The 27601-nt window shown below is 36.9% G+C and overlaps 1 protein-coding gene across 2 annotated transcripts in view; it reads left to right on the top strand.

Annotated features, from left to right (window-relative positions):
• The first annotated feature begins 1057 nt into the window (after positions 1 to 1057).
• Positions 1058 to 27601, top strand: part of LOC150081039 (extracellular signal-regulated kinase 2-like) — a 102267-nt gene continuing 75723 nt past the window's right edge. For both annotated transcript variants that reach the window (XM_090381925.1, XM_090381924.1), the window contains exons 1-3: positions 1058 to 1145; positions 5522 to 5620; positions 14940 to 15060. In XM_090381925.1, coding sequence (XP_090238051.1) covers positions 1083 to 1145; positions 5522 to 5620; positions 14940 to 15060 — 283 coding nt within the window. In that variant the 5' untranslated portion in view covers positions 1058 to 1082. The remainder of the gene's footprint in view (positions 1146 to 5521; positions 5621 to 14939; positions 15061 to 27601) is intronic.

Genomic DNA, 27601 nt, shown 5'->3' with positions numbered 1-27601 from the left:
AAATCTTATACTACTGGTGTTTCCTGGTCTGCCTCCACGGGGCGAAAGTGGGGAAACGCTGGGCCTCAGCAGGGGTCCAGCGGCTAAATGACCAGAAGAACAAGGGTACATGACACTACACAAATACAATATCCGCACACTTTTAAATCTTGGCATTTCCAAAGTGAACTGGTACGCCCACAATGAAAACAACTCGAAGATGGGGGAAACCCCTAGTGCCGTTGACCCTAAACACACTTTACACTTTACATTTACGCATAAGACCATGATTAAAGTCTAGCACTATGATGTATCTCCTACTAAGACGAAACCTAGTACACTGCCAGCGAATCGACTAACTAACGTTTGTGAGCTATAACCAACACTTAAATCATCTGCTAACTTAAACATTAAGCTCGATATACTTCCAAAAATATTGAGAACAGTAAGGTGGGCCCAGCACTGAACTGCAAAGGACTCCACTAATAGCATTAGTCCAAGAAAAGCAGTGACCGTTAATAACCACTCTGTCTACTTCCACTCAACCATCCCTTTATCCATAACAGTAACTTGCCACTAATGCTACACTACTCCAATTTGTACAGCTGCCTTTATATATATATATATATATATATATATATATATATAATTCTGTAATTAATGTCAACATTATTTTTGGCTTCCAGTTCCTTTTATTACCGTCTCATAGTAGTGATTCAGCTAGTCTTCAGCATTACGTCTTTATAATAATTGATTATTTACTCCATTATTTTTCCCCTGGAACAGGAGTCAAGCTTACAGTTCTGTAATTATTCACTTCGCTCTTTGGAACCCCCCTCCCCGCCAATGAAAGTTTAAAGTTTTATGAGGACAGTAAGGAGTCCATTCTTGACTCCCCCTTCCCGCCTTTTTCGGGATTTGGTGAGGCCTATGCGCAGTGCGCCTGATGCATTTCTGCGATAGGGCCGCTCTACTCTTGCACACGCTTTATGAGCTACCCCGAAAATAAAATTTTGCACCGCATTGTGTAGTTTATTATTTTTAAGTTTTTTTTCTTTCGTTAGAGGGCGTTCGGTATAGACGCCGAAAGACGATTAGTTAATATGGGGGACGTTGAACTTTGCATTTCTCAGCGATATGATATTAAAAAGCGTCTAGGAAAAGGTGTAAGGTTATTTTTTTCATTTGGTTATGATAAAAAATGTCACTTATAATTTCATAAATTGCAAACCTTTGTTTTTGGTTAAGGCAGTGGGTTGTTCCAATTGGTATTTTCGTTGCGATTCATTATATTTGCCTCTCCAAATTTTGACAAAAAAATTATTTTTTATAAAATAATTTGTGCTACTTGTATCGCTTTGATAGATGCATAACTCATTGCAGATAGAGTTGGTCGAAAATATATCGGTTTTTGACAGCCGATGTTGAGTTGTAAAATATGCGTTTTTAGTAGGACTAGAATTTTTTGATGGTCGTAAAATATTGCATATATGACCATAAATAGTATTCTCTATATTCTTTCATTAATTTTTATTAATATTAATAAAAATTGGACAGTAAAATATTTGCTTTTGTGATATAATAATTCCTCGAAAAACATTTCGGGGAAAAAAAAACTTCTTATACAGTATATTTTTTGCAGATCAAGACAGTAAAAAAGGACACTTGATTTTTTTTTTTTTTTTTTGTCATCTATTGAAAATAGAACTATAAAAAAAATGCTCTAATACATTATGCATATATGTAGGGCCTGATGTAGCCCAGTAGTCAGGAGCGAGAATGCATAGCTCGCTTTCCTTGAACGGACTTGGGTTCAAGCCCGTGACCACTAAATACGATAATTATTTGTTTTGACGATTTATTGTAAACTCTACTGACTTTGTTGTCGTGCCAGAGTACAGACAGAAAATTTTTACTCTTAAATAGTAGACTGGATGAAAAATTTACCACATTTATTTTCTGTTTCAGTATTGAATCGGATTGGTCCACTTGATATCAATGGTTTGACTGTAGATGATCATTCTCAGATATAGGTGCCTCTGTAGCCAGGTGGGCAGGGGCAGGAGCAGCAGTGTGTAGCACACGCTTCTTGATTAGACTGGGGTTTGAGCCTGTGACCAAATACAGAGAATGTGGAAAGGTCAGGGAATGACCACCGGATATCCCCAGAGCAATATGGCCTTAGTTACTAATGTTCCTAAAAACCAAACAACAACAGCAACATTCTCAGATAGCTGCCAAACTAAATGAGTATTTTGCATCTACAGTCACACATTTGGAGTTATTCAAGGAAGAGAGGGCCAGATGTTTATCAAACTTTAACAGGAGCTTAAGTGATTTTGAAATAACTGAGAGGAAAGTGGAGGAGATCCCATCCATCCCAGGTGCATAAGGCAGGTGCCTGGGATGGATGGGATCTATCCAGTTATATTAAAGGAGGCAACAAAGGAAGTAAGGAAACCCTTAGCCATAATTATGAAAGATTTCTTCTTGGACTCAGGGGAGGCCCGTGGACTGGAGATGTGCAAATGTTTCCCCAATTCACAAAAGGGAATCAAAGAGTGACACGGGTAATTACGGACCCGTTAGTCTGTTCCAGGGGAAAATAATGGAGTCACTGTTTAAGGAAGTGATGCAGGATCATCTAGACCAGGAGTCACCAAACTATGGCCCGCGGGCCAGATCCAGCCCGCGTAGTCTGTTCTTCCGGCCCGCCCCACACTGTGCTACAAATGATCAAAATTTCTAAAATATATTGTAATTTATATGAAAATATAATAAATAGTGAATCAACGAAATACTACTGTTTCAATGACAGCTTGTGAGCGGGGTTTATACCTTGGCAATGGCGAGCAAAATTGGAGAAGATATCAATCTCAAGTTTTCAAAGAAAATTATTAATGACTTAAAAAAAGGCATTTTTTTGGAAAGATTTTCAGACCTCAACAGAATTGAGAGTGATATTCTTTTGTTTCAAAATCCGTTTCATTGTAACGTTGATGACATGCCAGTCGAACTACAGTTAGAGATCATTGATTTACAAGCAAATGACCTATTGAAAGAGAAACAGAGAAGGAAATCTTGTTGAATTTTATCGCTGCTTATCTCATAATGAGTTTTCAAAATTAAAGAAATTTGCCTCTGGTATGGCATCAGTGTTCGGTACAACTTATGTCTGTGAGCAAGCATTTTCAAAACTGAAATATGTAAAGTCCACATATCGAACAAGGCTGAGTGATGAACATTTAAAGGCAATTCTCTTGGTTGGGTGTAGCAATTCAAAAGCCAACATTGATGATATTTTAAAAGCTAAATGCCAGTTTCATAAATCACATTAATCTTTTCTCCTTATCTTATTCCTAATGTCGCCTTCCTTGATAAGTTAATATATAAATAAATAAATATATTTATTATCTTTATTTTTCTATATATTCTTTATTTTTGCATATTTTGTATATTGGTAAATAAATATATTCGTTGTCTTCATTTTTGTTGTATTTACTTAATTGTACATATTGAACAAAATGATTATACGGCCCGCGCTCATCAATCTCTCGGTTATCTGGCCCGTCGTGAAAAAAGTTTGGTGACCCCTGATCTAGACAACTGCACTTATAGTTCAGACACAGCATGGGTTTGTTAAGGGAAAGTCTTGTCTGACAAATTTTATTGGATACTATGATGTGGTCACAAAGGAATAGGATGCAAAGAATAATTTTGATATCATATACTTGGATTTAAGAAGGCTTTTAATACTGTGGCACATGGTAGACTACGGTACAAATTGGAGCAGTATAGCATTAAGGGCAAGTTGTTACAATGGATAAAAGGATGGTTGAGGGGGAGGAGACAGAGAATGGTTATCAATGGACACTGCTCTTCATGGACTAATGTTATTAGTGGAGTCCCCCAGGGTTCGGTGTTGGACCGCTTGTTGTTTTCAGCATTTATCAATGATATTGATGAAGGTATATCAGGGTTAATGTCTAATTTTGCAGATGATATGAAAGTTGGCTGGGTTGTTAATGACAGTAATGATAGTGCACTACAGCAACAGGTTCTGGAAAAGTTGAGTAGATGGGCTGAGAAGTGGCAACTGAAGTTTAACACTGACAAATGTAAAGTATTGCATATGGTTAGCAGTAACCCCAGAGTAACGTATCAACTGTGCTGTACTACACTCGGGGTAGTGGAGAATGAAAAGGACCTGGGGGTAATTGTGCAATCAGATATGAAGTTTTCTGAGCAGTACAGAAAGGCTGCAAGAGTAGCTCATGGTGTCTTGTCAATGATATATAGGAATTTTGGTAGCAGGGATAAGGGGATGATTGACCCCTTGTATAAGGCAAAGGTCAGGGTGCTGTATACAGGTCTGAAGGCCTCATTTTAGGAAAGATGTAGAGCTGTTAGAATGAGTATAGAGAAGGGCAATGAGATTGGTGAGTGGAACAAAGGGTTGGTGTTACCAAGAAAGGCTTAAGTTTTGCAAATTGCAGCTTCTGGAAACTAGGCACCTGCGAGGTGATCTAATTGAGGTGTATAAGGCCTTGAATGGATTGAGCAAGCTCAATGTTATTGGGATTCTTCCTCTTGCTCAGGTTACTCTCCTGATGGGGCATAAATTCAAATTGAGGAAAGACAATTGTAGATTAGATGTGCGGAAATTGGCCTTTAGCCAGCGAGTGGTTGCTAGTTGGAACAAACTTTCATCTATTGTACTGGAGGTCAGCAACTTAAGTTCAAAGCAGAAATAGACAAACATTTGGAGTGAATGGATGGGTTCAATGGGAAGGGTGTTGTTTTTTTTTTGTTTTTTTTTTTTTGGCTGATGCTATATATGCTTGCTTTCTTGCATCATTTGCCACTACTACTACTACTAGCAGACAGTTCCCATGTGATTTCAGGGTTGCTGAATAAACAAACATTACAGATTTTTGATGGTTACTACCAGTATCACTTTAGGCATGAAGGTGGTAGATGACTTTCATCAACCGGTGAAATACCACCACTTTGCTTATTGGAGGCTTGAAGTGGTGAATCCCATGTTTAGTCTCTAGTTGTTGTTGTTTGGTTTTTAGGAGCATTAGCAACTAAGGCCATATTGCTCCGGGATATGCGGTGGTCAGTCCCTGACCTTTCCGCATCCTCCGTATTTGGTGGTGACGGGCTCGAACCCCGGTCTAATCAAGAAGCGTGTGCTGCACACTGCTGCTCCTTCCCACCTGGCTACGGAGGCGCCTTAGTCTCTAGAGCAAAGTTTCTGGCATCCCCCTCCCCCCATACTTCTCTTTCAACCCATGCACGGTACTAAGTACTATAGGTTTTGATACCTTTCGTGTTTGGGGTTTTCATAAAAAAAAAAAAAAAAAAAAACTATGAAAGGCAGTAACAAATTCCCTCAAAATACAGTATTTTTGTGAAAAACAGAAACACTGATACTGGTAAACAAAAGTGCCCTGCAAAATGCTCAGGTTAAATTCGTATGTGTGTGTTTGTGCATGTGTTAAATTTAACAAGTATTTTAATATATCCACTTTTACAGGCTTATGGAATTGTATGGAAAGCTGTTAATAGGAAAACTGGAGAAACAGTTGCTGTGAAAAAAATATATGATGCCTTTAGAAATAAAACAGATGCCCAGGTATGATAATTTTTTCATTATTATAAACTTAAATGACAAAGTATAACTAATGTATCTTTTGCACTTGTGTTCCCTGATATGTTAATGTATTATCACATTTAATTTGAGGTACATAGAAGACAGCTAACATTAAATGTCCTTCAAGGGTTGTTGATGAGGAAAGGATCAGGTGTGCTAAGTGTGTAGTTCAGATTGTCTGGTATTCTAATAGGTACATGACATATTCGTCAGACATATTTATTTATTTTTATTTATTGTAATAGGTATATGAACAAGTTGTGAAAGATCGTTAGTAATAGTAAAAGCCTTAGCTCTCTAATAGCTAGGTTCATTCAACTAGAATATTAGAGCCATCTGTAGTTATGAACAGTAAAATCTCCAAAGAAAATTACTTCACCATTCTCAAGGTTAAACTGGAGAAAGTTTAATGTATTGTGAATAATGGTAATTAAACAATGTGAGTTATTAAGTGAATTTTATTGTGTAAAAAAGTGTTAAATGAATTTAGTAAGCTAAACTCCCACACAATAGAAGTACTAAATAAGTGATGTTTCTGAATTTCTTATTGAATTATGGCCTAAGGATTGAGATATTAATGAAACTAAAATTACACTGTTAATTTTAAATATGGAAAATGTAGAGAAGTGAATAAAGATCAGAAGAGAATATGTAACATTGTGGACCATCCTGTGAGTCGATTAGTGGGCATTTCTGCTTGCAAACTGTATGCAAGCATAAATGCATTAATCAACTTTTAAAAATCTCCTCTATGGCCTTAAACCCCAAGTGCTGCTTTGTTTTTCTTTTTCTACCACAAGGCCTCCCTCTGTATTCTTATTTGTCCATATAAAAAATGCAGAAGATGCGCCCTCATTGTAATAGGTTTCAAGTTTATTAATCAAGTTAATCAATACTATCTTAATCCTTTCTAGTTACATTTTGGTGGTTTCTAGTTATTTTGATTGTTTTATTTAATTTGACTGTTTGGGATATTATCATTAATTTTGTAATATTACTGCACAATCTGTTCTAAGTGCACATAATTTTAAACAGACTGGAATATTTCTGTGTTGATTCTTTTAAATTTCTGAAATTTCTAATATTTCAATATTGTTTCTTTTAGATTTTGAACTTTTAACATTTAAGTGTCCAACAGTACCTACTGTAAGTTATGGAACAAATTATGAATCCAAAGATTCTATGCTGTGTGATCTCATAATTATCTTACACTTAACATAATCTAAATAGCATAGCCAATGAAAATTTTACTCTTCACTATTCATTGACAATTTTAACGATGCACTTATGCATTATTTTTATTTACTTCAGAAGACGCTATGTGACTATGTATGTCCTGTGCTCATTAAAAAAAAAAAAAAAATATATATATATATATATTTACTTAAACTTTATATTTACTATATATTTACTTTATTTAACTTAAAGTGCAACTTGAGTGACAAAAGATTGGTAACCACTGCCTTGGACTGATTGTTCTGGCCTAGCTCCCACAAGTGGGAGCTAGAGCCAGTCATGTATCCACAGGAAATGCACCAATGAAAAATCATATGATGCAAGGAAGATGCTGTAGACAGAAATAAACAAGTGATCAAGACAATTGCATATAACTGGGACAGCCTCAATTACATAGCTACAAACTAGTGATAAAGCAGCATGCATTGACCAACATTTGCAGAAGTCTGTTCGTTTTACAATTGGATCCGAACACTACCTCAGAATTGGCTAAAAGTGGCATAAAAAGTAATCTGAATGTTTGTGTACCAACTGTCCACAAAATGGCCCTCCTATTCATCTTTTAGATTAAATGCAGCATAACCCGATACACAATCTTAAAGTCAGCCACCCATATAGGGCCTGATGAGGAGCCTTTGAGGACTCCTCATCAGGCCCTATTTTGAATGCTCTCACAGAACTTGGCTGCACAGACAAATAATATATGGGAACATTCAGGATTCAGATAATTCTACTAGCTCACTCAATACAGAAATCATGGATGGAAGGCAGAGACAACAATCCAAGTTTGCATATCACAAGACATTTCCAGAGCAAGCAGAAATAGATCACATACTTAATCAAGAGCCCCAGATCTAATAGCCTGATCATCTTCTGTCAGAATGTCTGTAACATCCATAATAAGCTTTTAGTCTCACAATTTTTTATGTGCTGTGCGCAACAGAAACTTGGCTTGACTGAAATCGGGAGGATTTTCTGTATGCAATGTAATTCCTTGCCCGCAACAAAATAAGCAGAGAGATGGAGTGTGACTCTTTTATGAAACACCACCTGGACTTGTAACTAAGCATTATGTAAGCCATTCCAGCAAATTCGAAGGGCTTATTGCATTGTGCCAATTTAAATCAGCTCACATCAACAATGCAGTTAGCTACTTCCTTCCTCCAAAGGCCTGGCACTGAAACCATCAATGAGATAGCTAATCGGCTTATTCATAGTCTTCATCCTTTGACAAGTTATGCAATCTATAGAAATTTCAACCTATCCCCCATAACTTGTGCATCTGTGGTTCAGAATGACAAATAACCTTTATCTGTTGGGAATCCATCTAATTAATAATCTCCCAACCAGAAATAACAATTATCTTAATCTACTTGATTCAGTAGCAGAAATGGTCTTTCGCTCTGATCATATACCAATTTTAATTGACTTATATTTTCCAACTCCACACTACAAGTCTCAACTCTGGTCTACAATAAAGTATAACAAGCCCAAAATTCATCAGCAAATGTCTTGAGATAGCCACTGCAATTCCATGGAATTCACTTGAGTGTTTTGATAATTAACTTGCCTTAGGTCTTTCAACTTGCAAGTTCACAATTTCTGATCTCACAGCTTTAAAGAAAATAAGCATCTACGAATGCTTGAGAGGATGGTGGCCTCAGAGCTGAGCAATAGAAGGAGGAAACTCAGAAAAACAATGGAAAAAGACAGGATTAATTCCAGACTGAACAGCATGCTCAAAAGTACAAACGAGCTTCTGTTGTCTCAAGCCACAAAACATCACCCTGAAACATGCTTGGTAGCATGACCCACCTTACCCAAAGAAACACTATGAACTCTCTTTGCAGTCAGTCACCAGATTCCAGGAATGTTTGATGATGATGTGCCCAAAGATGCACTTCAGCCATCTTAAGATGACCTTAAATGTTATTAATCAGTTGCCTGCAGTTGATACTGTGGGACTCATCAAAGGTCCACAGTTTATCATTAAATGGGTGAGTCATATCTAATTGTTCCCTCTCTCATAATACCTTTCTATACTGTATTAAAAGAAATTTTCCATCCAACATGGATTATATTTTCTGTTAGGTCACTCAATTTAAGGCTAACTGAAGCCAAACACACTAGACCCATCTCTTGCTCTTTGTGTGTACTGACACTTCTTGAGAAAACAGTGCTGAAAATGCTAACCAGATTGTCCCCCATAGGCCTCAGCAAGTTCATTATGCTTTGCACAGTTAATCAGTGGTCAGTAATTCGCTGATGACTACCAATACCATCTTTGGATCATTTCAGTAGAAAGTAGAGATGGCAATCACATACCTGGATTTCAAGTTGTTTCAGATAGTGTCAACATCCCATCCTTGCTTAAGCTAATTTAAAATTACTACCATATCACAGGATAATTGTTAAAAGTTTCTGACATCACTTCTTAACAGCAGAACCATCCAACTGATGACTGGCTATGTACATACATAGCCAGTCAACAGTTGGATTGTACAGTCAATCCAACAAGTTGAAAATGTATCAACTGTACATTTTCTATGTACAGTTGTATGGTTCCAACTGTACATAGAAAATCAAACTTATACTAGACAAATACAAGCAGGTATGCTACAAGGAGGCATCCTGTCTAGCATTCTTTTTACAGCCATAAGTAACCCACTATCCACAGTAATCCATAATAAAATTGACATGAAATTAAAAATAAATTCAATAGTTGGAGCAGAAGGCACTACAAGAACTATCAACAAGAGCTTATCAGAAATAGAGCTATACCTCACAAGATTTGACCTGCAGAATTTTTAACCCTGAAAAATCTTTGCCATCACCCATATCTACCATAATTCAGCCCTTTTGTTGAAAATTCAGAAGGATCTGGGTGTTGTCTTTTATTGAAAATTTAGGTTCAACCATAAATATAGGTGGCTGTATCAAATACAGCAGGAAATGCAGATTACTAAGCACCACCTGTCACACATTCAGAACACAAATCTGATAAAAATGCATTTCAGGACTGTGATTTTTGGAGGTGTGTTGTAAGGTTTACAGTTATGGGATTCAATTGCAAGCATAACAATCAAATCATTACATGTTGCTGAATACTGGCTCCTGACAACCTGGAATTGTCATCCCCTACCATAGTAGCACAAAATACTGATGGCTAAAGCACTGAACTTAACTTGATTTTAAAATGTAATACATAAAAGGTGATTGATTTTGGCCAAAAAATGATTGTCAGGAGTCAATGATTCTCAGCAGCCAACATTTCAGATTCATTGTGCCGGAGAAACCCCCAACCAATTCTCTGCTTTAGCCCTAAGCTTCTTGTTCTAGGTTGATCGCTTCCCCCCTATATTTTGATAAGGAAAAGTGATCAACCTAGAATCTTGGATTCTGATCTATGTAATTTCACAGATGGCAAAAAGTAAAGATGGCATAGCCTGGATCTGCACATATCCTCCATGGCTGTTGAGGATATGTTCAGATAATTTATTTGAGATCATACTACTGGCTTGACAAAAATTTATCAAAAAAAAATCCCACCCCATGTCCCAGTGTGAACTTGTTTGAACTTTTGTTTTTTTAAGTTAATTTAATGTTTTATTTTTATTAATACAAATATTTTATTTTTTTATTTTTATTATATTATAGCTCTCTGTGTTACTCTATATAAAACTTCTGACGAGGTGCCATCTCTGCTGCTTGTTAATCTCTGGCTTGGTGCCATGAAGTGTTTTGTAAACCATGTTACCTTACAATAAAGATTATTTATAAACCTGACTAATTAACAGCATCCTACTTTTCTTCCAACTGTTGTCCTGACGATCTTGTTAAATTACCACCTATCATACCAAACACACTCTGCACAATGCCTCCCATGGTTTTCCACCCAAAGGATATTTAGAAGAAGTCTGAACAATCTTGATACAAAGGTCAAGGTTCAAATGGAATTCTCCATTTGTTCTCAAAACCTGTGCTTGCCCCAGTTTTGTCTCCTTTTTTACCTTTTCTTATTCCAGTGGTGTTTTTCTTTCTGTGTTAAAATTCGCACACATCCAGCCAATTCCTAAAAAGAAAAGACAAATCTCTCAGTTTCGGTTATCATCCCATCGTACTTACATCTAATCTTTACAAAGTATTGGAAAAATCTGCCAACTGCTAAACCTGAAACCTTCCATCTGGTCAATGACTTCTAATGTGGATTCCATTAGTGTCAATTTTCTGGTGATACAGTGGATTCCAGTTATTTGGGTCACCAGTTAATCGGGGCAGCCATTTATTTGGGACAAATCTTAAAGAACAGAACCAAATCGAGAAAATAGCCAGGAGTTTCTTCACTTAATTGGGACAACATGCCATTTAATTGTGGCAGGAGACCGCAGCACTTGAGATTATCCTACAATTGTCTCCGACCATACCATGTAATCAGGTCGGATTTGTGGAGGTCACAACCATAAAACAAAAACAATTTGCAGTTTCCTGTTTATTAGGCTTTTCTTTTAGTGCAATCTATTATAAACAATAATAAACTCAATCTTATTGAATTTGTAATAATACCGACACCTAGAATTCTGTGGGATTTTACATTATTATGGTGAAATGTGTTTCCCCTTCCATGAAATCTTCAATCATATAAAAAACATAAATAAAATTTCAGAATCTTCTCTTCATTCCTATTTTTTAAGCTTCGTAACTTGTTACTCTGTTCTCACTTGCGAATATTGTGTTAGTTGCAATTTGAGCAGGCCGTATTCTTTGTTATTGATTGCTTATCTTTTTTACTGTTTTAAATTTTAACGATCCCCCTAAATATCAGTAAATAAAAATATCAACTAGTTAGTATTTACGTATTAATTAAGCTATGCATGTAAGCGTAAATTTATTTCTATTTTGCTAACCTTTGGAAAATATTCTTCCAATTTTCACGTATCATTTAATTTTTTAATTGGTAAGGTAATAAAGTGTAAATTTCTGCTTAATATATCTTTACTCTTATAGCCTGTGGATAGTATTACTCCTATTTTCGCTTATTAGAATTGCTGTTTAATAGAATTAAAATTCAATTCACAAACGTGATCACAATGACCAGTGCTTACTACGTATCGTATAGCGAACTAATTTTACTATGGTGAGTCCATCGTAATGTGATTTGATCATATAGAGAATCAATTGAAAAGTGGGGGTCCATTGTATTTTTTAACTATTTACGTGAAACTTCACATAACTGGGGAAGACGCTTAATCGAGCCAAAATGCACTATCCTGATGTATCCCAAATAACTAGAATCTACTGTATATTATTTTACTTTTATGAAAAAATTTGATAGAAAAGTTTGAAACTCAGTTGCTCTTGACATTTCTAAGGCTTTTGATGATGTTTGGTATAAAGGTCTCTTAAACAAGCTTCCATCTTATGGATTTTTATCAGGTTTTTTTTTTTTTTTTTTTTTTTTTGAAAATGGCTAGCAGATTTTTCTCTGACTGCTCACTGTAGGCGATAGTAGATAGTCTTTTGTCTACTAATTCTGAACTAATGCTGGAGTTCTCTATTTCATTGCTTTTTCCTGTTATATGTTAATGACCTTCGACTGACTTGATATCCTAACCATATCTTTGCTGATGATAACACACTACATTCTGCCATCTAGTTAAATGTTTATCTCCAGGTTATTCTTCACTCAGGCAAGGAAAACTTAGTTAACTTCAGTCCTTTCAAAACTCAGTCCTGTATTATTCTTGAAACAGATATCTAGAGTTTCACATTTCTATTGGGGATTACCTTGACTTTTAATTTCTTTCTGTCTCGGCATGAGCACATCAAGTATTTCTTCTACATAAAAAGAAAAGTGGGTTTTCATTTTGCTCTCAGTTACTTTTCTTCCAGACAGCTACTGAATCTGTACAAAGCTGAAATCTTTCTTAACTTGGAATGTTATTCCCTCATCTGGAAAAATCCATCTAGGGTGGTACTCCTAAAACCTCTCTCAAGCTCCTATTCAAAAGTGGGCAGTCAGGTTAATTAATGACCCATCTCTTATGAAGTTGCTCCACTGTCTCGAAGATGCTCAGTTTCTGGTATATGCCTTTCTATAGATTCCATGTGCCCTGTTCTCCTGAATTTGTATTTTTAATTCCATGTCTCTGTACCAAACCAATCCAAATGTATACCTCACCTAGTCAACATCTTTGCTGTCAAACTCCATACTTAAAGAATTGACTTTTCCTATTCCTCATTTATCCTTTCTACTTCTGTTCTTTGGAATCTCTTTCCCTCGTAAGCAGTTCCTGAAACTTACAATATACAGAAATTCAAGTATAATGTCAACAAGTATCTTTTGTCTTAACCGTAATCCAGGAATGATACTAAGTACTTTCAACCTAAGTACTTAGGTTGATTACAACTTGTAGTGCTTAGTATTGTGCTTTCATGTTTGGGGTTTTTTTTCCTTTGGGGGAAGGCCGGGGAGATAATCTCCAAATTGTTACATAGCTTACTTTCAAACTCGTTTGGTATCTTGCTGATTCTCCTTGATTTCAAATTGTTGCTTAATGAAATTGAAAATGTTATGCTACCTACATTAGTTATCATAGTTTTCATGATCTCTTTTGTAGATGGTAAGATCAGAGTCTCTCCAGCGTTGTGGTTTCCTACATTTAGCAGTTAATTGTGAAATTTTATAAGGGGCAATAAATATAAGAGGCAGTCAACTCAAATGAAGAGTGCATTTAAATGAAAGACATATCCAACACCATGTCTTTTTTTTTTTTTTTTTTTTTTTCCTTTTTTTCAAGTTTTTCCTTCAAATCATGAATAGGGAGACATTTTTGCTTACTTATCAGCATTTATTGTTGTTAGGTGTTTTTCCCATTCTTGATCACTTCCTACTTTCATTCAAGAAAGTTTTTTCATGAAAATGAGCACATAGGTAAAAAAACATTTGTTGTTCAAGGAATGAATGTCCAAATTAAGTATTTATTTGAATATTGCTGGCACTTTATTTTTGCACTCATTGTGATTATGAGCTATTTATATTTGAAATAAAAGAAATCTCTTATCCATTATGATATGTGATATATATTATATATTTTTTACCTGTTAGAGAAACCTTGTTTTTGTTTCTCTAACATGTAAAAAAAATTTATTTTACTTGTTAAACATTAATTTCTAAAATATTTTAGGCTCTGAGATATAAACTAATTATTAATAATTTACCATGGACAAAGAAATTTTTGATAAAATGCACCAGGAGAAATATATTATCCAATTCTTCTCAATTTATAAGCCCAAATAGTTATTACAAGCACTCATGTTTTAATACCATATTTGTGATATTTACAATTTGTACAGTCATTTGAATTCTTCAGAAGTTCTGATTTGTTAATTGAGTGCAACTCTGCTTATAGTTGCAAAGAGACTGGAAGCTTTGCATAACTGAAAGATTCACAGCATATGCAAAAGATCTAGAATATGCTGTTCTTCCCACGCTTGGAGATCATGAGATTCAAAAATGTCACTGTTGTGACTTGTGGGAACATAGTTTTACCGTATTATTTATTTACTTTATTATATATTTTATTAATATCAAGTACTGAGGATCCTAATAATATATAATAATTAAACAAAATTGCAGTGAACGATTTGAAAAAGTGAGTAGGATTGATATTTATTAGTGGATGGTGTCACTTCTGAATATTAAATTTAAATACAGCTCTATCTCTTTCAATGCTTCCATATCGCCTTCTTCTATTTTGTTGCCACCTTGAACTTAGGAATCATTCCTGAAGTGGGGGGGGGGTGCTGCTGCTCTGCTGGGAAACACTGGACTGGGAGGAAAGAAAATGTTAGGTAGTAACTTAATTGTACCAGTCAAATTTTAGTTTCAGAGCTCTCTCTCTTTAAATAGCACTTAAAGGGTTCATGAAGAAAAATATTGCTTTTAATTTGAAGTGAAATTCCTATTTTTTAAAGTTTTTCTTTTTATATTAAAATTTTTAAAAAAAAATAAACCTTACTAGAGGTTAAATATGAAAGTGATCCAATTTTTGTTTAACCCAAAAAGCGTACATTTCGAGAGATCTTATTCCTTCAAGAATTTGAGGATCATCCAAACGTTATTAAACTTCTGGAAGTGATCAGAGCTCAGAGTGATAAAGATATTTATTTAGTTTTTGAATTTATGGGTAAGTGAATTTGCATACAAACTATGTATACAGTATCAATAGTTTTCTTCAATATTAAGCTGCACCTAATATTTATATTTGCTTCTCCTGATAGTTGAATTCTTTTGAATATAAAACATGTAAAATAATTCATTTGTGTGGATGCTTTATGTTCAGTATAGGGCTATAAATTTTTTCTTTTTCCTTTGTTATCTTGAGAAAGTTTATCATCATCGTGTAAATCAAGGCTACTGATAGCCTATTCTGGTCTCATATTGGAGTCTGTTAATCTCTTCATTGGTAGACCATATCTGTTCCTTCCCTTTGGTTTGCAGTGTATTTGGGATATCTCATGTTCTGTTCTCTCTAAATGTTCAATTTGTTTTTGTCTGTGATAATTTCTTTTCTTTTTTATTAGTTTTTCTTCCAGTTCTTCTACTATTTCCTCATTCCTTTTTGTTTAGCAGTGTATAGTTTGCTGTTTTTCCCATAAATATGTATTTAATCTAATGCTAATCTTTGGTAATCTTTTTGTTTCAGCATCCAAGCTTCACAACTAATGTAATGCTGGAAGAGCTAATGCTTTGTTTTTAATCTGGTATTTCTTTGAACTAGTTTGAAGGTTTAGTGTAGTATTTATTATACTTGTTACTTTTGAATCTTTCATGTGTGCACACAGGAATCCCTGTTCAACTATATATTTCAGGGGTGGCCAACAAGTCGATCGCAGTTTTAATTTCTGTCGATCATAACGAATTTTAAATATATGTAAAAAAGATCCACAGGGGCTCACATCTGGTGAGTATGGATTTGGCACACCCAGAGTCCTGAGCTGGATATCATCATTCTTCTCTTTCTTAGTGATTCCCTTCTACTTCTCTTGCTCTCTCTCTCTCTCATGGTAATTCAGAATTTTTTTTTTTTTTTTGGCTGGTGCAGCAGAAGCCTCGGCTTCCTTGCACCATACGGCTAATAATAATAAATAGATTAGTCGAAATCTAAATGTTATTATTATTATTATTATGCCTCCCCCCCCCACTGCATGCATTTATTAAGATCCGTTGAATGACATGACTACTCTTGTCACCTTGCAGCCACTAGGCTTGTCTAGTGAAAATTCACGCAGTTACGTTGTGGAGAGCGTGTGTAGGTGTTGAATTATTATTTAGCTTGCTTAATATTAATAACTGAACAATACTTATACATTAATTTGATTTGATTTAAAATTAATACTACGAAAAAGAATGAAACGTATCATTTTCATTGCAAATCAAACAACAACATTTCATCAAAAATGTTGTTTGATTTGCAATGCTTCCGTGGCTATACCCAAAAAAGGAAATTTAGAAAGGTATTTCAACGCACTCCATGGTAAATACCAATCAGATTTTCCACCTAATAGGGACCTTAGAAAAAATAAATTAAAATAACTTAAATCGCACAACAAAATTTCATTATAACATAATTTACAATCTAAAGCAGTAACTGTAGTGTCATTTAAAGTGAGTCATCTTCTTGCAAAAAAATGCAAACCATTTTCTGATGGTCAGTTCATCAAAGATGCATTTTTAGAAATAACAGATTCTTTTTTTGCAAATTTTAAGAAAAAAAATGAAATGAAAAGTGCTCTTCAAGATCTGCAGTTATCTTGAAATACTGTGATGCAACTCATCAAAAAAATGAGTAAAAATGTGAGCGAACAATTGCGTGCTCACATTGCTAATTGTGTGTCCTTTTCTTTACAACTGAATGAATCTACAGATGTCAGTGATACAGCCCAATTGCTCGTTTTTGTTCGTGTGGGTTTTGGTGATTCTGCCTCTAGAGAAGAACTGCTGGGTATAGTTACCTTAAAAGAAAAAACTAGAGGTCCAGATGGAGCTAAAGCAATGATGGGGCATCTTACCGGATTCATCGCATTGTGCCAAAAGGATGATGAATTCCCAAAATTTTTTGAGTTATAGCTGTATCGTACCCCAACAAGTGTTAACCAGCAAAAGATTAAATACTAAAAGTGTTATGGATATAGCTTTCAAAATCGTGAATTCCATCAGAGGACAATCTCTTCAAAGGAGACTTTTCAAAATGCAACTCGAAAATGAACCAGATCTGATTTTACCCACAGATGTGAGGTGGCTGAGTCAGAGTAAGTCTTTACAGAGATTTTGAAATTTGCTGAATGAAATTAAAATATTTGTTGATCAAACTTTTTTGGAGAGATGATTATCAGCAGCTACAAGATATGGAGTGGTTGTGTGATCTGGATTTTTTTGGCAGATTTTACCAGTAAATTAAGTGATCTGAATTTGGAATTACAAGAAAAAAATAAAAATGTGGGTGACATGATTCGTAGTATTTCTGCATATAAATATCAATTTTTGGCAATGGCTAAGGATCTCAAAGGAAAAAAATTCGATCATTTTGCAAATATACAAGATCATTTGCAAAAATATTCCGTTTTTGAATTTCATAGTGTGAAATATGTTTCTGAAATTGAGAAAGTTGTGGACGATTTTGAAACCAAATTCAGTGATTTTAAAACAACTGAAGACATTGTTCAATATATTTCTTATCCATTTAATGTCGACTTAGATACGAAACAAATTGCAGAAAAAAATCGCTGAGATTTTTCACATGGAGGGAAAAAAAATATTACTTGAAAATGAAATTATTACATTGCGAAACAATATCATTCTAAGAGCCAGATCATCAGAAAAAGACTTTTGCAAATATGATCACTGAGAAAAGTACTCAAATGTAAAAAAATGCAGTAAACTTTTAAATTCCTGTTTTGATTCCACATATCTATGTTAGTTAGTTAGTTATTTGGTTTTTAGGAGCATTAGCAACTAAGGCCATATTGCTCCGGGATATGCGGTGGTCATTCCCTGACCTTTCCACATCCTCTGTATTTGGTAGTGGCGGGCTCAAACCCCGGTCTAATCGAGAAGCGTGTGCTACGCACTGCTGCTCCTTCCCACCTGGCTACAGAGGTGCCCACATATCTATGTGAATTGGCCTTTTCGTATTTGAAACAAGCAAAGACGAAGAATTGCTCTACTTTTACAGACTTGCATACAGAATATTCTTTACAGTTGGCCTTATCACAGTATATCCCCGATTTTGAAAGCTTGGCAGATGACATGAACACAAACTTTGCATAAATTAAATTTTCAAATATATATGAATTTAAAATAGGAATTCTGAATTGTATTTAATTTTAAAATTTATAAAAAAAACATTTTTCAGTATGTGTTGATTAACTTTTTTAACCATGTGCAATGAAATTCCTGAGATGGTAGATCAGCACATTTTGAAGAAAAAAAGTAGATTGCATCACAAATTAAGTTGGCCACCCCTGGTATATTTGAATACAAAAATTTTACAATCTGCATTTTTTTTTAATGTAAACATTTATATATATATATAATCTTTATTGTATTCAAACGTGGTATATAAAATAGACCCTTCACAGCAGTAATGCCAGGGGTTTTATATTGGCTAGTGGACAACAGCCTTGGGGAGACGGGGCCCACATCGAAGTTCGGGCTCATTCCCCAGAGCCAACAATAGAATCAGTGTCAAATTATTTACAGGATATTATGCTTTTGACAGTATTTACAATGAATTAATAAAGATATTCATAAATACATTCATATTTACATTTACAGTAAACCACCTCCGCTATTTGCGGGGGTTACGTTCCTGAGAAATGCCGCGAATACCGAAAACGCGAATACTGAGTTATGGCTCCCATAGTAATAAAGGGGTTCCGTTCCAAAGTATGAAATATATAAGAAAAACTAGTCTAAAATTTTGTCTATGTATGTATTATAGGTACCTTCATAATATGACTCTGACAGACAGTACATAGTGAATGCAAGCATATGGCATCAAGACAGCACATAGTGAAATGCAAGCATATGGCATCGAGATGAAAATAAGAAACACTTTAATATTAAATGTAATATTTATTAGAAATTTCAAACAAATCTTTCAAACCAGCGCCTTTGCTAACTAAAATAACTTATCCGCCAGTGCTATCACCAGTTTCGCTTAAGTGTTGATAAAGGAGTTTTGCCTTTTCACAAATAATGAGTGAACTTAATGGAATTTTATTTTGAGTTTGGTCTTCTATCCACAGATTTAAAGCTTTTCCATTTTTTTTCTAATTTAACATCACGAGTTACAGAGCAAATTTTTGAAGCAATTAGCGTGTTTTCACGGATACTATAGCGGATTTTTCTTCACGTTGAATCATTGATTTTATGATGTTTTGCCACTGAGAAGACACTTTCACTATTAGAAATTTTGTCTAATAACTCAGTTTTATTCGCCAACCTTTGATAATTTCACATTCACATTTCCCTTGTTATTCGTAGCCATATTTTTGTATGGGTTAGAAAGAACTTGTCCAAATAAAGTCACTTTCTTCTGTTCACACACTCAAAAAAGTCTGTTTTACACTGCAAAATGGTAGATTTATCAATTTTGTAAGCATATCAATTGATAAATTATTGATCAAGCGCATAGCACACACCGAACAAGGATTAGTGAGAAACATCCACGCTCGCGATTTTGTCACCCCCTCTCCCCCCACTCACTGAGTGCTGTTTTGACCGGGAAAGATAATTTTAGCCATGCCCATGTTTTTTTATGACGGAAAATGTTCACGGCGCTTTAAAATTCACATTTTTTTAGGTTTCGTTTTATGTTAAATCAGCGACCGCGAATAGCGGGGGTTTACTGTATATTATATTTATATCAATATTTATATTCATAATGATATTCTTGACTTTATTTACAACACTTTCATATTTGAACATGATTTACAATATATTGGGCATTATTATGCTGCCCTTATCAATGTGCACTTTGCTTGGCCAAGGTCAGGCAAAGTGCACATTGAGGATCTGTCTTCGGTACCTCCGATCCTTCGCAAACCTACAGAGATCGCCGTCAATTGAATGGATTGTGGGAAGCATCTCCCTGGGGAGAAAGTGGTCACTGAGCGCTAGTCTGTTATAGTGAGCTGTGAGCTGACCTCAGTCCGGGTAGAGGGATCCTCCAGCCACACAGTTCCCAGATGCTTGGCTCCAAGACCATTCCGGTTGTCATCTTGACAGTGAGAACAAGATGTTTTTCAAATACAAGATCTGGAAGTCAGGCTGACCTGGCTAGCCAGGTGGTAAAGTGCCTGCCTGGCAACCCAAAGGTCGCGGGTTCAAATCCCGCCTCGGGCTTGGATCAAAGTACTGCAAAAACCTTGGGAGGTGCATTATGGCCACAGAAGCCGATGCACCAACAACTACCCAAAAAAAAAAAAAAAAAAAAGATCTGGAAGTCAGACAAAATTAAAATTAAGCGACATCGCCATCACAGTTGTCCTTTGCTGGGGTGGACAACGATGTTTTTGTGTGATCCAACGAAGGAGCCAGTATTCGGCAGAGTACACACGCTTGATGTTAGTAGGGGCCACAGACCCTCAAATTTCCGAGACATACAATACGACGGAGTATACTGAGGTGTATATGTACCGACGAGTCACATCCAAATCTCTAACATGGAGCAGTTGTTGTTTTGTGGTCCAGAGCATTTGACAGAATTTTGCTATGGGCTTGTCAATGTGGGGGTTGAAGCTCAGTTTATAGTTGAAGACGACTCCCAAGTCTGTATGCATCTTGACCAATGGGAAGGGAATACTGTCTAGAGAAGCTGGGATTTCAGAGAAAAGGCAATTTGGGCTGATTTGGAAGGATTAATGAGGGGGCCAAATTGATGGAGATAGGATCCTAAGTTGTGTAACTTTTCACTGATCTTTTTATTGAAGTTTGAGAGATGTTCGCCGGGGTTAATCTGAGTATATATCTTAATATCATCGGCATAGCAGAGTATGTCTTCTCTCCGTTGCACAAACGGAATAATAACTGCAGTGAATAATGCTCCGGAGAGGACTCCACCTTGGGGAACTCCCGCAGTGATTTTTCTCCAGATTGTGTGTTGATCCACTTTAAGAAGAATGGTTCTGTCAGAGAGCAGGACTGTGATAAACCACAACATGTCACCTTTTATGTAGAAGTAGTTTTCTAGAAGGTGAACAAGTGAGGGGATACTGATGGAGTCGAAGGCAGCTTCCGGGTCAATGTACATGATGGCAAGCTCTGCTTTAGCTTCTAGTGCACTGAGAATGGTGTTGGTTGTGGATGTTAAATTGGTAACTGGATCTTCCTGGAATGGCATAGTGAATCTGTGGGGGTTTGTGAGGCATGATTTGATTGGTGATGGTGGAAAGTAATTTCTTCTCCATGAGCTTCAAGAGGCTAGAAGAATGAGAGATTGGCCTGAACTGTTTAATGAGGGTTGCAGATTGGCATTTAGGGTGTGGCCTCACAGCATATCTGTTCCAGAGAGGGGAAAAGTAGTGCTGTGTTAAGACATGGTTAAAAATTGATAGTAAACGAGCTAAGACATTTAATCATGAATTGTGACACAAGATCGGGGGGGCCCGCCTCCATAGCCAGGTGGGTAGGAGCAGCAGTGCATAGCACACGCTTCTTGATTAGACCGGGGTTCGAGCCTGTGACCACCAAATATGGAGGATGCGGAAAGGTCAGAGAATGACCACTGCATATCCCCAGAGCAATATGGCCTTAGTTGCCAATGCTCCTAAAAACCAAATAGACAACAACAACAAGATCGGGGCCTGCAGTTGCAGTGGGTGGCAATCCATTTATAGCAGTTATAAGCTGCTTCCTGGCGATGCGAACGGTGGCAAGCATATCAGTAGGAAAGTTGTTGATGGGTAAGTTGCCTAGGTATATCAGGGCCACAGTGTTTGAGAACTGTGCAATGTGGTCCATCCACAGTTCAAGGTCCAGTGTCTTAGGAATTCCTGTGTGCTGCGAGTCGTAAAACGATTTGCCTTTTTGTAGGGTTGCATTTAAATGCTTTTTAATTGCAAATGATTTCTGGTGGTTGAAAACTGCCCGGTCTCTGGAGAAGACAATACGATCTTGTATAGCTCCTGATTCTTTCCATCTCTTATGCAGATTTTGTTTTTCTTGAAAGCTGTTGTTCAATGCTTGTGTCCACCAAGCTCTTGAATGGGGAGTGAAGCAGACAGTCTTTGTAGCACCATAACTTGCAATGGTTCAAATCCATCTAGTCATGATGGATTTGAACATTGGTCCACAGCTAGCTCGAGATCGCAATTATTGAGAGCCTCGCAAGGTATCAAGGATGCAGCTTTGAGACATCGTGGTGGATCAATGAATTTGGGTGCTGTGATGTCTTTTTTCTTTTTTGGGCCTTGGATATTGAAGTTAGGTGCGGCTAAGTGCAGGAGTATGGCAATAGATTGAAATAGATTGTAAGGACTGTCTTCGAGGTCGCATGGTGCTGAAGAGAATATCAGATCCAAGAGTTTAGATCCTCTCGTGTTAAGTAGGCTGATACCCAATGAATCCATACTGCTAATGAGTTTCCTACTAAGATGTGTGAGAGTAGGCGGAAGATTGAAATCTCCACAAATAATGTGCTTAGCAGAAGTGTGGAGGTGATTTACCAGCCAGTGGATCACATCTTCAGTGATGTCACTGTTTGGTCCTGGTGGAATGTATACTGTTGCTGTGTCTATCAGGATGGCATTGATCTTGAGGAATACCATAGCAGCTCAAATGCAAGGGATTGGGTTACCACAGAATGTGCCAATGAGAAGATAGTGGTATTATAGAATATTGCGACCCCCCCCCCCATGATCCTCTCTAGAGGAACAGAGCATCTGGTACCCAGCCGGAGTGCAGGCAAGGGAGTCCCCCCTCCCAATTCCCAAGCGACATTTTCGGCAATGCAGAGAATATCAAAGATTTTAGAGAGCAGAAGCTGTTTGACAGTGTCTAGCTTGTTACAAATACTCCTTGCATTTTGATAGACAATTCGAATGGTGGCAGCCATAGTAACTGGAGTTCGTACAGGTGGCAAGTCTCTTTTTAAAGTTTGCACTGGTCTACTGTGCCTTGTGATATGTACTGGGATATCCTTCACAGGTCTGGAGCCCTGGAGATTGTCATTATAATCTGCTGAGAGTTGGATTGAATGATATTTGGACATTTTATTTCCTGTGGTAAGTTTGTTCTCAGTGAAGTTATCTGATTTCTCATGCTTTTTGTTGGCTTGGGACTTTGGTAGCTTTAATTGCTATTGCATTTGATGTTGATGTTGGTGGTTTATTGCGGTTCTTGGCTTCTGATCTAGGAAGGGTTTGACGAGGGTTCCAGGGGGCTATAGTCTTGTATCCAGTATGAAGCTCATCTTCTCTGGGTGGCAGGTAAGGATGAAAGAGGTGTAGGTTCGATACCTGGTTCTTCTCTGTCTTCAGTTCAGTCTTCAAATCACTTCTGATTTAAACAACAAACAATAATTATTGCTCCTGCTTCCTGTAGGTCATTGGGGCAGGTCTAATGGCTAAAGCGAGGGAGGGAGGGAGAAATACAGAGTAAATTTTTACTCTTGAGGGGATTTGTTTACACTACCATTTCATTGGCGAACTCTACAGTACTATATATAGTGTTACATATTAGCGTGTCATTGCCTCTATACATTTTTGTGGTTTTTATTTGTAATGGTTTGAAGATTGCCTTTTTTTTAATTAACATGCATTATTCTCTTTATTATATCTTCTCTTTGATAGTATATAACAGAGCTATGATGCTGAATACAGAAGTATTCTGTGTATCATACTGAGGTAAATTTCTCTTATTTTATTACAAATATTATATCTTCTAAAAGTTCAATAAGGACTGAAAGATTGTGTGAAAAGAGCAAGGAAAGTTATGATGCTGGAACAAATAAGTACTGAATAGGTTTGCATGTGGAGAGCCTCTGGCATCAGTAGGTTGCTTTTTTGAAGTGAATGAGTTGACCATTCATCAAGAAGAATAGGGTTGCTATAAGTGCACATGCTGAATGTGGAACATTGAAAAGTTCTGAAGTGTCTTGTGCCCATGATTTAGAAAAGGTGGAATAGGCCCTAAACATCCAATCAGAAGACCAGGTTCGTAAAAACATGCTCTTAAATAGTACACTGATGCCTGAGAAGGCTAAGCAGTTACATAAGTATTTTATCAATACTTCCGAGGAGAGAGTGCAAATGCAGAGACACATTAAATTTAAAGCCAGTAAGAACTGGTTTGAAAATGTTTGAAGGTGGTACAGTTTGTACAACATAATATTTATGGGAGAAGCTGCCTCTGCAGATTCATGGTGCTACTGCTGTAGCAAAGTTACTGATAACCTGAAAAAGATGATTCAGAAGAAAGGTTATATACCAGAGCAAGTATCCATGTGGACAAAACTGGTTTATTTTGTAAGCAGATGCCTTCTAGAAGGCCTCCTTAGCCAGGCAGGCAGGAGCAGCAGTGTGTAGCACACGTCTTCTTGATTAGACGGTGGTTTGAGCCCATGACCACCAAATACAGAGGATGCGGAAAGGTCAGGGAATGACCACCGCATATCCCCGAAGCAATATGGCCTTAGTTGCTAATGCTCCTAAAAACCAACTAACAACAACAACAACAGCCTTCTAGAACTTGAATTTTAAAGATGAGAATACTGCTCCAGGTTAAAAATATCCAAGGACTGATTGACTCTTCTTTTTCAGTACTTCTGGAGACTGCTTCATCAGACCTCTGCTTATACATAGGTCAGTTAACCTCCATGTGTTAAAGGGGGAAAATAAACTCCATCTTCCTCTCTTTTGGAGTTCTAACTGCAAGGCATGAGTTAACTGTAATAACAATGTTCAAAAATTGTTATATCCTTGAGGTTTTAGCTCATCTAAATATTGAGGTTATGTTTTTCCATCTAACACAATGTCATTTCTTCTTTTAGACCAAGATGTGATAGCAACAATGGAGAGTTATTACATTTGATGTACCTTTACACACACCTTGGATGCCATGGACAGGGACCCAACACTAACAGTGTTGCAATACTGTTAGTGTTTGGTCTTATCCAACACTAACAGTGTTGCAGTATTGGAAACACTACAATGTTGTGAATTGCATAAATATTAGAAAAGATGCTATTGCAGAAAAATTTGGAAGAAGGCAGTGAAGGACACAGGAGACATTCCTCCAATTGCTGCTGAGTTGTACTGTATTTTAGAAGCAGTGAAACATTTGGAAAGTAATAGGCAGCATAATGATGTTGAGGAGTTCCTTCAATCCCACAAGGAGTTAGCAGAAAGAGACTTTGAAAACTTTGTTCAATCTTCCAGTAAGGGCAATGTTATAGCAAAACTAGTCATGACTCTCACTAACCTAAACAAGGGAATGCTGATGGTATTTAGTCTTGCTGACCATTTTATAGAAATCAATCTTGTTACTGAGTATAGCTTAGACTTCAAGCAAGAGTTGGAAGAATTGTTAAGCTCCTGTGAGGGATTTGAGAAGTAAAATGAGCAAACTATCCATTCACAGTTTTTTTTTTTTTTAAAAAAACAGTCTGCTGCCGATGCTCAACCCAATAAAATGTATCAAATGAAAATACAATCTAGGACAACTGACATCCTATATGTGTAAATCTCGTTTCATCACATTGTTCTTAACCTTTTTTTTTTTTTTTTTCCTTGTTGCATTATGAATCATAAAAATTTTATGCTGTACGGTAAATGGAAAATGAAGTTTTCTGTATGTTTTTACATATACACCGATGAGCCAAAACATTATGACCACCTACCTAATATGGTGTTGGTCCTCCACGAGCAGCCAAAACAGCTCGTACCTGGTGAGGCCTGGATGCTACAAGATTTCTATGTCTTGTGGTATTTGGTACCAACACATAACCAGCAGATCCTTTAACTCCTGTAAAGTCCATGGTTGAGACGGCGCAGATCGGAGTTACTGTTCCAACACAAACCACAGATGCTTGATATGAGAATGACTTCCAGGGCAATACCTGGAAGTCTTCCTCATATTGAGGAAGATTTCCACAAACCAGTCTTGAACAATCTGGGCGGTGTGGCTTGGCACATTATTCTGCTGAAAGACAGCACCGTCAAGGGGAAGACCCTTACCATGAAAGCGTATACGTGGTCAGCAATGATATTTAGGTAGGTGGTAGACGTCAGAGTGCCTGGCACATGGATGACTGGACCCAGGCTATCCCAGCAGAACGTCGCCCAAAGCATGACACTGGCTTGTTTTCATCCCACAGTGCATCTAGGTGCCATCACTTCCCCAGGTTCACGACACACACGTACCCGGCTGTGCACGCAGCCGGATACATGTGTGTCGTGTAACAGGAAATATGATTCATCAGACCAGATGACCTTCTTCCAATCACTCAAGGTCCAGTTTCGATTCTTGCGTGCCCATTGTAGGTGCTGTCACCGGTGAACTGTGGTTAGCATGGGAACTTGGAGCAGCCTGCGGCTACACAGCCCCATTTTCAGCAGGGTTCGGTGCACTTTGTGTTGTGACACATTACTCTTGTCACCAGCATTCCAATTACCGGTGAGTTGTGCACAGTCACCCTTCTGTTGCCACATACCATCCAGGAGAGCCTTTGCTCACCTCGAGCATTGATGAGCCATGGTTGTCCAACACCTCGCTGGGGGCTTGTGGGTTTCCCCTCCTCGGACCACTTTCGGTAGTTACTAACCACAGCTGACCGTGAGCACCACCACCAGCTGTGCCGTTTCGGATATGCTCTGACCCAGTCGTTTGGCCATTACAATTTGGCCTTTGTCAAACTCGCTTAAGTCCACTGCCTTTCCATCTGAAGAACAAGAATAACACTGATTAACAGAGCTCAGTATCAGGTGTTTTTTATATCGTGTTCCAACCCGTGCACGTGCCGTAGTTCACCTGCAGTTGCTTTCATTTGCAGAACGACTTGCCGGTCATAATGTTTTGGCTCATTGGTTTATTTAATTGGCATATTTTTTGCTTTTCCTATAACCCACTATTTTTATAGCATATTTATTGCTTTTCCTATAACCCACTATTTTTATAGCATATTTATTGCTTTTCCTATAACCCACTATTTTTATAGGATCTTAGTCTGTCAAGTACAGTTTTGGTAAGTGTGGTACTTTGCAATAACATACCCCCCCCCCTCAGAAGTTGGCAATGGATTCCTGTATATATGACCTTTCTTATCATGTATACAATCATTGTGTTTGTTTTCTTTTCTTCAGTTAAAATCAGTTTGTTTGTTTCAGAAATGTAACAATCAGTTTAGCCAAAAAATAACTGTTATTTTTGGCTAAACTGAGGACAAGGAACAACTTGCCTATTGAGAAAAGGCAATTGATCAGGAAAAATTCAAATTTAGAAATCGCAAAATTGAAATGGTAATACCTATTTGACTAAAATACAAACAAAAAAAAAAAAAGATCTAGATTACAAATAACCTAAACCTAAAAATTAGTCAGATAGAGCTCCGACTTTTAATTAAAATGCCTATATATATATATATATATATATATATACACACACACACGCATTTATACAGTACCAGATCTCTTGTGTGGATTCTGTCGAGTATGCATGTATGCACA

Source organism: Mastigoproctus giganteus, chromosome 9, assembly GCF_048544385.1.
Source record: "Mastigoproctus giganteus isolate SK-2022 chromosome 9, ASM4854438v1, whole genome shotgun sequence".
In the NCBI taxonomy this organism is placed as follows: domain Eukaryota; kingdom Metazoa; phylum Arthropoda; class Arachnida; order Uropygi; family Thelyphonidae; genus Mastigoproctus; species Mastigoproctus giganteus.
This window is presented reverse-complemented; position numbering and strand designations above follow the sequence as displayed.